This window comes from Pteropus vampyrus, unplaced genomic scaffold (genome assembly GCF_000151845.1).
Source record: "Pteropus vampyrus isolate Shadow unplaced genomic scaffold, Pvam_2.0 Scaffold326, whole genome shotgun sequence".
NCBI lineage: Eukaryota > Metazoa > Chordata > Mammalia > Chiroptera > Pteropodidae > Pteropus > Pteropus vampyrus.
In genome coordinates, this window is record NW_011889107.1 from 2,110,351 (window position 1) to 2,123,399 (window position 13,049).

The 13,049-nt window shown below is 56.8% G+C and overlaps 1 protein-coding gene across 1 annotated transcript in view; it reads left to right on the forward strand.

Moving 5' to 3' along the window:
• The first annotated feature begins 712 nt into the window (after positions 1-712).
• Positions 713-13,049, forward strand: part of COL9A2 (collagen type IX alpha 2 chain) — a 16,441-nt gene continuing 4,104 nt past the window's right edge. The window contains exons 1-29 of the mRNA XM_011377973.2: positions 713-784; positions 1,948-2,022; positions 3,219-3,254; positions 3,336-3,398; positions 4,379-4,432; positions 4,556-4,591; positions 4,687-4,710; positions 5,043-5,096; positions 5,384-5,437; positions 5,555-5,602; positions 5,822-5,878; positions 5,961-6,014; positions 6,301-6,354; positions 6,754-6,807; positions 6,909-6,962; positions 7,101-7,154; positions 8,259-8,312; positions 8,735-8,788; positions 9,022-9,075; positions 10,089-10,133; positions 10,526-10,579; positions 11,219-11,272; positions 11,567-11,620; positions 11,707-11,778; positions 11,988-12,023; positions 12,174-12,218; positions 12,307-12,339; positions 12,504-12,650; positions 12,932-12,986. Coding sequence (XP_011376275.1) covers positions 713-784; positions 1,948-2,022; positions 3,219-3,254; positions 3,336-3,398; positions 4,379-4,432; positions 4,556-4,591; positions 4,687-4,710; positions 5,043-5,096; positions 5,384-5,437; positions 5,555-5,602; positions 5,822-5,878; positions 5,961-6,014; positions 6,301-6,354; positions 6,754-6,807; positions 6,909-6,962; positions 7,101-7,154; positions 8,259-8,312; positions 8,735-8,788; positions 9,022-9,075; positions 10,089-10,133; positions 10,526-10,579; positions 11,219-11,272; positions 11,567-11,620; positions 11,707-11,778; positions 11,988-12,023; positions 12,174-12,218; positions 12,307-12,339; positions 12,504-12,650; positions 12,932-12,986 — 1,600 coding nt within the window. The remainder of the gene's footprint in view (positions 785-1,947; positions 2,023-3,218; positions 3,255-3,335; positions 3,399-4,378; positions 4,433-4,555; positions 4,592-4,686; positions 4,711-5,042; positions 5,097-5,383; positions 5,438-5,554; positions 5,603-5,821; positions 5,879-5,960; positions 6,015-6,300; positions 6,355-6,753; positions 6,808-6,908; positions 6,963-7,100; positions 7,155-8,258; positions 8,313-8,734; positions 8,789-9,021; positions 9,076-10,088; positions 10,134-10,525; positions 10,580-11,218; positions 11,273-11,566; positions 11,621-11,706; positions 11,779-11,987; positions 12,024-12,173; positions 12,219-12,306; positions 12,340-12,503; positions 12,651-12,931; positions 12,987-13,049) is intronic.

Consider the following 13,049-nt stretch of genomic DNA (forward strand, 5'->3'; position numbering starts at 1 on the left):
GCTCAGGCAGAAGCAGAGAGGTGAGAGGGAAAAGAGGAAATCTGAAGGTGGCATGCAGACAACTCTGCTGAAGATCTAGCAGTAAAATAGAGGGAGGAGGCAGATGGGGTATTGACGGGACGGTTGATCCAGAAAGGGCTTCGGTATGTTTTAATATGGAAGAGGCCTGTTTGTGAGTGGAGAGAAACGAGGGGGGTGGGGGCTGAGCAGAGCCTGCTCTCAGGTCTGCAGAACCCGAGGCCCAGTGGATCTGGAGAAAGGAGTGACCCAGGCTCACAGGCAGAAGTGGTGAGGACGTGGGGCAAGTGATGGGGCGTGGGCTGCGGGTCAGGGCTAAGGTGCTGGGCCCTGGAGGTCAGGCTGGAGGGGCACCTCGACGGCCCTCTGCCTCCTCACACAGAAACCAGACCGTGGGCCCCGCCGTGCACTGAGGCCTCTCCTCAGATTACAGGGCCAGGGCCTTTGGGAAGTCCAGGGCGAGGACGGAGGGTGGGCGCTGGCGGCTGGACGGAGCGGGGCGGAGCTGGGCGGAGGACACTGGGCCTCCCTCCTCCGCTCCTCTCAGGTGACAGACCCCGCGGACCCCCCGCCCCGCCCCGCCGCATATTCAGGGGGCCGGGCCCGCCACTTCCAAGAGCAGCCACTGCCGAGCGCGGAGCCTCAGCCGTCGGTCCTGGAACCGGGCCCCCTTCCTCTTCCATCCACCGCCGCCATGGCCGCTGCGGCCGCCCCCCGCGGCCTCCTCGTCCTGCTCCAGGTGCTCGGACTCGCGCTGGCGCAGATCGTAAGTGTCGCTGCCACTCCCGCGTCGGGGTCTGGGGTGGGGGCCCGAGGTCCAGGACCCAGGAGTCTGGTGAAGGGATCTGCCTGGCCTCTACCCTCTACTGACACTTCCTAGCCCGAGGGGCCACTTTGGACAGTCCCGCAGCGCCAAGTCCCTTCAGGAGGTGCACATATGGGGCGCATCCCGGCACCGTGAAAGGAGGTCTACGAGCTGGGGAGCCTGAGGGACCCTGTCCCGAGATGCTCGGCCTTGCCGGGGACAGCAGCGTGGGGCAGGAGCTGGCTCTGGGTCCTGGCAGCCTGTTGAGTCCAGGCCGCGGGGAAGACAATGGTGCCCATTCAGGGGCTCGGGGGCCTCCGCCCTCTCTGCCTCCCGCGGGGCGCCAGCTCCGGCCAGACGCCGCTCTCTCCTGGCCGCTGCTTGTCTGCGGGGCTCATTTCCGAGGCCGCCTGGGGGATGGAGGTCCAACGGGACGCGGGCGCGGTGGGGCAGGGCCGGGGCGCCGTCTGGTACCCTGTGTGGTTCGCAGCTCTTCTGCCGTCACCTGGCACACGTGGAACCCGGCACGCGTAGAACCCCTGCGTAGGCCCCCTCATAAGAGGGCCACCCCAGGAAGGATGGAGGAGCGGTGCTGGGAGAGAGCTCTGAGTGGAAGGAGAAGACAGGTTCCCGTCCTTACGCCCCCCTGTCCCCATCACCCCCCATTTTCCCTTCGGGTTTCACCTTCATCAGTGGTAGGGGGGAGGGTGGGTACCTTCTCACCACCGAGACCTGAATATACAAGCAACCCTTCATTGTACTATCTGTGACTTATTCGAGCCATCAGGCTCTCCATCTGTTACCCACCACGACAGCACAAGGGCATCGTGGTACAGTGGAAGGAGTCGGGCAGAACTAGGACAGAATCTGGCTTCACCACTTACTCTCTGTGATCATTCTTAATCTTTCTGAGCCTGTTTCCTCAACTGCAAACTGAGGCTTGAAAAAGTATCCTCCTCACAGTTCTGAGCATTCATTAAGATCCTATATGTAATGGTACACAGTATCTGGTACACCTTAGGTTCTGAATAAACGGGAGTTCGCTGCTTCCTGCGGAGATGTCTTTCCTGGGGAAGGTGCAGCTCCCTGCACTGTCTGAAGGCTGCACCCCTGTGTGTTTTCAGAGAGGTCCGCCAGGAGAGCGGGGGCCCCCAGGACCCCCGGGACCGCCGGGTGTGCCTGGATCCGACGGCATCGACGTGAGTCTCTAACCTGGGACGGGAGAGGGAGGGAGGCTGCGGACAAAGGGGAACTTTGTGAGCCTGGGGGCGGATGGTGGGGGTGGTGCCTGGAGACGCAGTGCCCCATGTAGGCGGCATCGACCCGCACCACAAGGAGCCTATTTATCTTGCAAAAACCTCAAACTAGCCAGGAGATGCAGAGCCGGTTTTAGCTGCCCACCGACAAGGAGCTGCTGTGCTGTCTGCCCACCACAGATCATAAGGATTCCTTATCCCCACCTCCCCTCCTCTTTCTTCTTTTTCGGGGGTGGGAGACGCCTTAACCCCTCGCCCTGCCGCCTGGCAGGTCTGATGCGTCTTCAGGGTAGCTTGGGAGCCTTGGCCAGACCGCTGACCAGCTGGAGCCAGACTTCTGTCTCTTCCCTTTGCATTTCTCTCCCCGATTTAGAACCAGCTGGGCTTGTTCCCTACTTTCTCTAGCATGGTGAGGGTTAAATACCTCATTCAGGAGGCTCCCCCAGGAGGTCAGCTCTGTGTTTACCCATCTGGACAGACTTCTATTCAACCTGGTGGCTCCACCCCCAAACACAGGCCTCTGGGTCTCTGCCAGCTCCTTGGCTGCTGCAGGCTCTGAAATGCCTCTCTGGGGCTGGATCTGACTCCAAATCCTGCCTGTCCTCCACCAAGGGTCCTTTGTCATAGAGAAAAGGAGGTCCTTCCTGCCTTGGGAAGAGGAATCTGTCCCCTTCATGGGCCCCCTTGGTCCTTGTCCCTCCCAGTCCCTTGCTTTCCTGACCCCAATCCAGACAAGAGCCACTGCCTTCTTCACTCACCTCCCCTTCACGTTTTTCTAAAAGTTTCTTCCACACTTGCCCAAATCCAAGAGGCACCAGCTCTTGGAGGTAACTTGGAGCCCACAACCCGTTTTCAAGTCTCATAACTGATACTTTACCAACATTGGCATGTCTAAAACCCATTGCAAGTTAATATCCTCTCCAGCCTGGCTGGGGTTGATTTCAATCAACCTATGATTTTTTTTTTTTTTTTTTCAAGAAATAGGGCTGATTTCCTAAAAAGTGCAAGGCTGAGGGGACCCAGGAGTGAAGAAAAGAAAGTGAGGACAGAGTCATGTGGGACCAGTCAGCCAGGGCCTGTGTGTGCTCACTTGGGGTAGCATGAGCCAGAGCATGCTCTCACCAACTTGTATCTTGCAGGGTGACAAGGGGCCCCCTGGGAAAGCCGGCCCTCCGGTGAGTGCTTTTTCCTCTTTGACCTTTGACCCTTCCAGTTCTTGCTTTCTGGCTAATATTTGCCTCACTTCTGTTTTCAAGGGACCTAAGGGAGAGCCTGGAAAAGCAGGGCCAGATGGGCCAGACGGGAAGCCTGGGATTGATGTGAGTAGACTGGTTCTGGCACCTTCCTTCATCTTCTGCTCAGAGTAGGGTAGCAGGATGGAGACTCTATGACTGTGAGCCCGCATCCTCTTCACGTGACTTGTGATTTCACTGGAACCCCTCACACGTATACCAAGAGCATTAAATCATGGGCGCATGGGATCCACAGAGTGGTTCTGTTAGTCCGCAGCACCCAGGATTTAGTGTCACGTGTCTAGCCTCCAAGTATCATACTGAATACTCTGGGTGGAACTGTCCTTGTGTGCTTCGTCCTCCCCTCCCCTCTTCCCTTCCCTTCTCTACCCTACCCCCGGCAGCCCAAGGTACAACTCAGGAGAGGAACATTATTTGGCTGATACCACAGAGTTCCCGGGGACCCTGAGATCACAGGCTCCTGGACACAGGCCACTGAGACAGTCATCTGGTTGGGGGATAAGCTTGGGTCAGTCACTGACAGATGGGAGGAGGAAGAGGCTCTCATGAGTTGCCTTTACCCTGCTGGCTCAAGAGGTACCCACCAAAGTTGTGCCCAGCCACCAGGGCCCCTCCCACTCGTCACACCATGTAAAGATTACAAAGCACATTGCCTTTCACATCAGTTCTCATATCCACCCAGAGAGGCAAGCATGATTATTAACCCATTTTGCATATGAAGAAACTAAGGCTCAGAAAGTTACCAAGGGCAGACATCAAGAAAATGACAGTTCCGGACGTGTGTCTATGTCTTCTAGATTCCTAAACTAGGAGGTGTGAGACCTGGCCTGACAAATCTTTGAGCCTTGGTTTCTCATCTTTCAAAAGAAGATAATCTGTCTGCCTGCCTCCCAGGGTTACCGTGGGAACTGGGGGAAGGAAAGCGAGGTGTTGAGGCTCCTAGACCTTCAAGAAGTGGGGTAAAAGGTAGTCTCAGCCCACCCAGGAGAGGCACATGGGTCAGGGAGCAGGTTCGCCCCTCACTGATCTAACTTATTCCTTCTCAGGGTCTAACTGGAGCCAAGGGGGAGCCTGGCCCCATTGGGATCCCTGGAGTCAAGGTAAGTGGCCCGCTGGGGACTCAGCATGGGCAACCTAGAGCCAGAGTTTGGGAGGGGCTACAGTAGAGAGGAGCAGGGACCCAGGAGACCATAGCCTCTGAGCTTCTCCCATTGCTCTTGCAGGGCCAGCCTGGGCTCCCAGGTCCCCCTGGCCTGCCGGTGAGTATAACCTGTAAAGGCTCTGACAACTTTTTGTGGGGAGGGGGTACTTGAAGAAGGAGCCATGAACCCAGTCTCTTTTCTTTCTGTTCCAGGGCCCTGGCTTCGCCGGACCTCCTGTAAGTCCTCAGGGATGGGGCAACGTTCCTAAGACTCCTTGGGAAGCAAGATACAGAGGGCTTCTAGGAGACTGGCCATTATGGGGAGGGTCTAGCATGCTCTGATGGTGTCAGGAATGGGCACGCTTGCCAGAGAACCCTGGGCCAGCCCACTCTGGACCTATCCACTAGCTCTGGGAGTCTCTGGTCTTTAAAGCCCTAACCTGTCAGTCCTCTGAGGTTGGTTGCAAAGTAAAAGTGGGGAAGAGGGCTCTGGGTGCCTGTCCCTACCTGGGTGCCTGGGGTGGGCTAACCCTCCAAGACATCCTGGCCAGTGACATCTCTGCTCCTAGGGACCACCTGGACCTGTTGGGCTCCCTGGTGAGATTGGAATCACAGGCGCCAAGGTGAGCCCCAGCCTCCTGTCTACTGACTCTACCTCCTGCCCTCTGCCTCCAAGCTAGCAAGCTAGGTGTCTCTCCAGGAGCTCCTGGCCTGCTTCTGGCCATCAGGGAGCTTCTCCAGGCTTGGGGCAGAAACCCCTCCTGCTGAGCTTTCCCTGCAGGGGGTCTTTCAGGGAGGCCAAGGGCTGGGGTCATCCCTTGCCAATCAGGCCTTGATATACCCAAGAGCCTAGACCTCAGGAGGTGACCTGGCTGGGCAGGTGTATGATATGAGCCCCTCTTGCTTCCAGGGAGATCCTGGACCAGAGGGACCATCAGGTCCCCCAGGCCCTCCTGGGAAACCGGTAAGTGTCTTCAAACCTCCCTCATGGCAGTGTGCGGCTTTGGAAGAAGCGTCGCTGGCAAAAGCTGGGGGTGGAGAGGGTTCACATCAGGCTCTATCTCCACACATCTCCTCTTAGGGCCGCCCTGGAACCGTCCAGGGCCTCGAAGGCAGCGCGGATTTCCTGGTAAGAGGTGGTCCTGGGTGGGGCTAATGCAGAGAAGGGGTGGGGCAGCTGGAGAGGGGCGGTGGTGGAGATAAGTTGGGTCCTGGCGAGGGGCTGTGCAGAGTGGCTCAGCCAGGTGGGCTGGGAGGAGAGTTTGGGAGTTGGCAAGATGGGGAAGCCCTGCCCAACTGGCCTGAGGCAGGCCCATGACCACAGAGCCCTGCGGGATTTTCTTCTCAGTGCCCAACCAACTGTCCAGCAGGTGTGAAAGGCCCCCCGGGGCTGCAGGGAGTGAAGGTGAGCTACTGGTCCAAGTTTTGGGAGGGCAGAGTAGGTGGTTGGGATAGGACTTCATACTGAGCTCTATCCTTTCTTTTAGGGGCATCCTGGCAAACGTGGGGTTCTGGGAGATCCTGGACAACTGGGGAAGCCAGTAAGTGTGAGGGCGGAGGGCCGTGGGACGTCCTACTCCTTCCAAGGCCTCCCCTTCTTCCTTTCTTTCCCTTCCCTTGTGGGTCTCTGGGGGCAGAGCCTTCAACTGGGGGCAGGAGGTCCATGTTCTAGGTCAGCATGTTTCTGGGCAAGTCCCTTCTCCTTGCTGGGCCTCCATTTCCCCATCCAGCAGTCACATGGCACTGGGAAGGGATGGTATCTTTGCTCGTCTGTATACTTATCTCTTGATCTGCCTGCCTGTCTGATCACTCGTTCCCGCCTTTTAGGGTCCCAAAGGGGATGTGGGTGCCTCTGGAGAGCAAGGCATCCCTGGACCACCGGTAAGAAACACTTCCCCTGGGGCCTCCTCTCCTCACCCTGGGAGACCTCAGGGGAGTCATTCCCCTGCTCTGGCCTCTAACTCGTAGAAGGGATGCCTGTGCCCAGCTGGCATGTCTCTGGGTGGAGAGAGGGAGGCGAAGGCTGACTGTCAGAAATTGGGGGACAGGAACCAAGGCTGTCAGTCAGCAGACTCGGTTGAGGCCCAGCTTCTGCCACTGTCACTTTGAGTGACCCTGGCGAGTTCCTCCCCATCTCTGAGCCTCGGTGTCCCCTTTATGGGACATGGACTCTGCTGCCTGTCTCAGAGGAGCATTGTGAAGAATGAGGGTAGCGGTCAGAGAAGGTATCATAAAGTGGGTCTTGATATTGCCAACACTATCTTTTTTCTGTCTTGACAGGGTCCCCAGGGTGTCAGGGGCTACCCAGGCATGGCGGGACCCAAAGGAGAAATGGTAAGTGAGTTTTGGGGTTTCCTGCAAGAGCTGCTCTGACAGCCTGCTCTGGCCTCTGGGGTCCAGCCGGGACTGACCCGCACCTCCTTCCCTCTCCCCAGGGTCCTCCTGGGTACAAAGGCATGGTGGGCTCCATTGGCGCCGCTGGGTCACCGGTAAGTCTGCTCCTGGCAGCTCCTCCACACACCCCCCCACACACACCTCCTCCATGCTGGAGCTCCCTGGACCGCAAGGGTGAGGTGCAACTCTCTCTGAGGCAATTAACTTGGATTCCTATTTGTCCTTCTTGCCAGGGTGAGGAAGGTCCGCGGGGGCCACCAGGCCGAGCTGGGGAGAAGGGCGATGTGGTGAGTCCTCAGGTTCCTCTTGTCCAGCCAGGGCCCCTGGGGAGTACTGGGGAGGACTCAGCTCCATGTAGGACGTGCATGCGTGTGTGTGTGTGTGTGTGTGTGTTACTCGGTGCCTGTGCGTGTGGGTGACTGGTTTGGAGAAGCCCAGTCAGCTCTGTCAGCCCCCACTGCTCAAAGCCCAGCCTCCTGCTGATCAAATTTAGACTTTGGGAGAAACCATGAGATTCAGACCCGCAGCCACCAGAGCCAGACGATGAAATTCCAGCAAATCAGCCATGGGGCTAATGGGATTTGGTCCAGATCCCAGTTCTCTCAACCCTACCTTTTTTTAAATTAATAGACTTTATTTCTTTTGAGCAGTTTTGAGTTTACATAAAAATTGAGCAGAAAGTAAAGCTGACTATTATTTTTTTTTAGTTTTTTATCGTGCAAATTTTAAAATATACACAAAAGTAGAAAATGATATAATGAACCCCCATGTGACCTAGCTCCCCAAATTAACATTTCGCCACACTTTTCCCCTACTTTCCTTCTCTTTGTTATTGTTTTGCTCTAATATTTTCAAGAAAATTCTTAACATCATGTCGTTTTACCCCTAAATACTTCTGTATGTATCTCTTAAAACTAAGAACTTTTTCTTACATAATCACAATATTAGCACACCAAAAAATTATCAATTATTCCTTAACATCATCAAATAACCAGTCTGTGTTCATTTTTTCCTAGTCATCTTAAAAATGTCTCTTCAAGGTTCTTGTTCCACTTAAGACCTAAACAAAGCTCATACATTGCATTTGGTCGTTGTGTGATGTAAGTGGAGCTCCGAGTCTTGGTGGGGTCTCAGTGAGTGCTGGCTCCTTCTTACCACTGCCAGCCCGGCCCAGGCCAGCCCGGCCCCTTCTCCTTGACACTGACCTCTACTTCCCACTGGGTCTGGGGCCAGAAGAACACACCTAGGCCCCCATCCTCCTGCCCTGCACAGCGTGGTCTGTGCCAGAGGGACCGTGGGATCCTGAGGTCACTGTTAGCTGTTCCCCTCCGTCAACAGCCAGACAGGCGTTCAGCATCCTGAAGGTGACCTCATCTTTATCTACTTTGCAGGGCAGTCAAGGTGTTCGAGGACCCCAGGGAATAACAGGCCCAAAGGGAGCAACTGTAAGTGTCCCAGACCCACCCTGACAGAGACTGGGGTTCAGTCAACTCTGTCCAAGACCTCAGAGGACATGAAACCTGGGATTTTGACTGAACTCTGTTGCAAGCTGTCACCTTGGGAATTGCCCGCTTTCTGTGCCTTAGTTTTTTCAGCTGTGAATAGGGAGGTGATGTAGGAGAGGTCATGAGAAGCTTATGCCAATCTGGGACACTTGCCACTCACACAAGGAAAGGACTGTGGTCTAGCCTCTGAAGTTTCCTTCCCACTTCCGCTCCTCTCCCCCATTTGGCTGGTGGGACTCCTCCAGATGGCTGGACCCACTTCCTACCTGTGCACTACAGCTGTCACAGAGGGACATGGGTGGGTGGCCTGATCCCAGGCATCTCCCCATTGTGAATCTACCTTCAACTCTCCTCCTGAGCAGGGTCCCCCAGGCATCGATGGCAAGGATGGGACCCCAGGCACACCTGGCATGAAGGTAAGAGTGGGAACTGCTGGCAGGATTGGGGCAGGGGTCAGGGTCCCTCCTAGCTCAGGCCCTGAGTCCCATCACACCGATCCTGGAGGCCTAGGAGCCTGGGATCCTCAGGTGTCTCACTGACACATCCATCCTTGCCCCTGGGCCGTAGTTTTCCTGCCTGCACTCGGTGGAAGCCAGGGACGCTCTGGATGGAGCTCTCATTTATGCCTCTGGTTCTCTATCTCTCTCAGGGCAGTGCAGGACAGGCAGGGCGGCCAGGAAACACAGGCCACCAGGGCCTAGCGGTGAGTATGGGGTGGAACCATGGGGGCTGCTCCATGGCAAGCTGCTTCTCCTCCTCCGAGAGGCCACAGAGGTGCTCTGTGACCCACCTCCCCACAGTGGCGTGAGTGACCTATGAAGTCAAAATCTGTACACTCAGGACTCTTGCTCTAATCCTCACCCTCAGCCAGCCCAGGCCTCATCACCACCTCTGTGGCCTCTGACCTGGCTTAGGCCTTATCTTTGGGAAAATTGCTCCAGTCTTCTGTTTGGCAATTCCAGTCCTCCATGTTGGCTAGGTGGAATCTGACCATTTCCCTGCTATGCACCTTGTATGGCCTTCATTGCCTCCAGGAAAGTCATTCCGTCCAGTTCATCAAGAAATAATTACTGAGTACCCGAGATACACTGAGCGGCAGGGAAAATAATTATGAATAGAACTGCCGCAATCCTTGTCCTCGTAGCTCATCTTAGCATTCAGGGACCACCGTGATTGGACCAGCCTATTCCTGCTCCCTTTTTAGCCACGCCCCTCTTCATGGTCTTCCTTCTCAACGCCGCCTTGGCTTTTCTCCCCCCACGCCTTCAGATCTTTGCCCATCTCTCTGCTTGGAATGCCCTTCGCCATCTCTCTGTGCCTCCTCTCCATTCAGGCCCTCCTCCACCTCGCACCTTTCAGGAGCCCAGCCTATAGGCACCCCACCCCCGCCCCGGCAGCCCTGCTCCCTGCTGGAGGCCCCGAGACCAAGACTTGCTAACGTGCCTGTGTGCATACTGTGTTCCTGTATGCACCACGCGTGCCTACGAGCACATAATGTCCTTCTCTTCTTCCGATAGACCACAGGTCCCTCTGTCCCCACCTCCTCTCCCACCAGGGCTTGGGGGTAAGCAGAGTCAAGTTCATGAAGCCATGTCTGGGCCTTCTGTTGTTCAGCCCACAAGGGAGAAGGAACTGGATCAGGGATGGGAGGTAAAGCACAGGTGCATGGGACTCCCTCATGCCTGGACAGAAATTGATTTTAACTTCTTTCCACAGGGTGTGCCAGGCCAGCCTGGGACAAAAGGTGGCCCTGGAGACAAGGTGAGGTGACCCTAAGCTGGGGGCAGGATAGCTTCATCTGAGCAAGGGAGTCTGGGGATAGGGACGAGGAGCATGCTGTAAAGACCGCAAAGCTCAGGGCTCACCCCAGGCTCAGCAACTTGGCCTGGACATGAGTTTCTTGGGCCTAATTACCTCCCTCCTGCTCCCTCCCCCTGCCCCTTGTCCCAGCTGGAGACAGGATGGCATAGCTCCAAATCTAGATGAGAAACAAACACAGGAAAATCAGTGGAGTCCCAAGGACCTGACCAAGAACATCGTTGCCCCTCCCCAACTCATTTGGTTCCAGTTTGTTTAGGGTTCATTGGGCTTCCCCAAGGCCAAGGGCCTGACTGGGCCACCCAGACTGACCTGAGACTCGTGTGTTCCTACAGGGTGAGCCAGGCCAGCAGGGCCTCCCTGGATTCTCTGGTCCCCCCGGAAAGGAGGTAAGTGCCCCCTCCTTTGACACAAGGCTCTTGCTTTGACCCCTGCCCCCAGGCCTGAAGACCCAGCATTCAGTATATAGGTCTGAGGGAGACTGTGAAGCCCTAGGCTGGGGTACCCTGGGTACTGGCCAGGCCTTTGCCAGCGATCAAGGAAGCTCTTCCCCTCTTTGTAAAATGCACTGAGGGCAGGAACTGGTTCTGTTCTGGAATATGACCTCTGCGGATGACCAAGCTGACTAGGGCCGAGAATCTAGCAGACAAGAATTGTTCGTTGGTTCGTTTATTTGTTCATTTGTTCGTTCATTCATTCATTCATTCATTCATTCATTCATTCAATAAACATTCACCAAATACTTGTAACTGTGCTAAATGCTAAGACACATAGTCTCCTACTCACAGAGCTTACTGTTTAATGGAAGAGAAGACATGAAATAAATAACCATATGATGACTGATTATCATTGGGTTTGGCCCTCTGAAGGAAAAGTACAGAGACACAAAGGAATAAATGGGGGGTAAAGGAAGGCTTCCCTGATGAAGCAGATTAGCTGTGACCCAAGGATGGGTGGACGTTGGACAGGTGTGGAAGGGAGTCAGACAACCAGGCCTACTGCTTACTCCCAGTTTCTCTGTCCCTCAGGGAGAGCCAGGGCCTCGAGGAGAAATCGGTCCCCGGGGCATCATGGGGCAGAAGGTAAGTGCCTGGCACAGTGGCCCCTCCCTGGAGTCATTTGCAGCTGCTGACTCTGCTGGACCCTGGATCTGGGTCCTCTCAATGGCTCCAGCACCTGCCCAGTCCTACCCAGCCTTGTATGAGGCCTCCCCAGCCAGGACCTCAGTTTGTTGGTCTGTGAAGGAGAGCAAAGGACCTCCATGCTGGTGACAGCAGAAACGGAGGGCACCCTGACCATGTAGGGTCTGGCCTGGGGTCTGGCAGCGGTTGACTGCCCATGCCGACAGCCTGGGTGTGACTCTCTTTCCATTTCAGGGTGACCAAGGTGAGAGAGGGCCAGTGGGGCAGCCAGGCCCTCAAGGACGGCAGGTAAGTGCAGCACGGCTCAAGTAGGCGGTGGGGAGCAAGTCCCGGCACCTCATTTGATTTACTCCTTTGATTTCTTTTCTGGTCAGGGCCCGAAGGGGGAGCAGGGGTCCCCGGGAATTCCAGGGCCACAAGGCCTGCCAGGCATCAAGGGAGACAAGGTACCAAATGAGACTTGAAAATACCTGGTAAAGAGGCCCTAAGATCCGGGGGTGGGGGGTGGAGCTTAAATTCTTCTGAGCTTCCAAATCTTCCTGGAAAAATTATTCTTTATGGGTCCAGGGGGTTCTGGGGGTGAGGCGGAGCAGCAGAGGGTGATGTGACCAGGAGCTGAGGTGGAGGAACTCATCAAGTCCCTTGCTTTCTGCAGGGCTCCCCAGGGAAGACCGGCCCCCGCGGCGGTGTGGTGAGTACCAGCGCCTCCCCTTCCCCCGCCTAGAGGCGTCGCAGGCGTCGGGGGTGGGTGGGATGCAGGGCGGCGGGTGCAGGCGTGGGGGTATCAGAGCCCTAACGCGGAACCCCCTTGCTGCTGTGACTCACGGTTCTGCGTTAACAGGGCGACCCGGGGGTGGCCGGCCTCCCAGGAGAGAAAGGCGAGAAGGTGAGCGGGTTGCGTGGGGTCGGCCAGGGAAGCAGCGGGTGGCCCCGGGGCCCCACCACTTCGTGACTGCGCTTCCTTGTGCCTGCAGGGCGAGTCTGGAGAGCCAGGGCCAAAGGGACAGGTGAGTCCTGCCCCTGCGACGCCGCCTTCCTTTTCTCCCGCCGTCCGCCCTCGTCCCGCTGGGCCGCCGGGGAACCGCCACTCTCCAGGCCCCCTCCCCCTTCCACACCTCCTCCCACCGCGTGCGTCCTCTCACCCGGCCATGCACCCATCCCGCCCCGGCAGCAAGGAGTCCGCGGAGAACCCGGCTACCGGGGCCCCAGCGGGGATGCGGGAGCTCCCGGAGTGCAGGGCTACCCCGGGCCCCCTGGCCCTCGAGGACTGGCTGGAGACCGTGGCGTGCCGGGACAGACCGGGAGACAGGGCGTGGCGGTGAGTCGGCCCCCCAGGGTGGGGGGTCTCCTAAATAGGAAATCTCTTGGGGTGCTGCTAATGCCCCAAATGTTGGGAACTCCCCGAGGAAGCTGGCGTCTCTGAGACGGGTTCCGCGCTCCAGATCCGAGAGGATGGGTGTTGGGAGCAGCAGGAGGGATTTCGGTCAGATGCTAAAAATATTTACGGTGAAAAAGTAAGCGAAGGAGGGGTCACAGGGCACAGGAGCAGCAGCCCTGGAAGCCAGGGGCTTCTTCCTGAAAGGGCCTCTCTGCTTTCAGGGCCGAGATGCCAGTGATCAGCACATCGTGGACGTGGTGCTGAAGATGCTGCAAGGTGAGGGGAGGGGCACCAACCCATCCTCACAGTCCAGGTCAGGGCAAAACACACACACACACA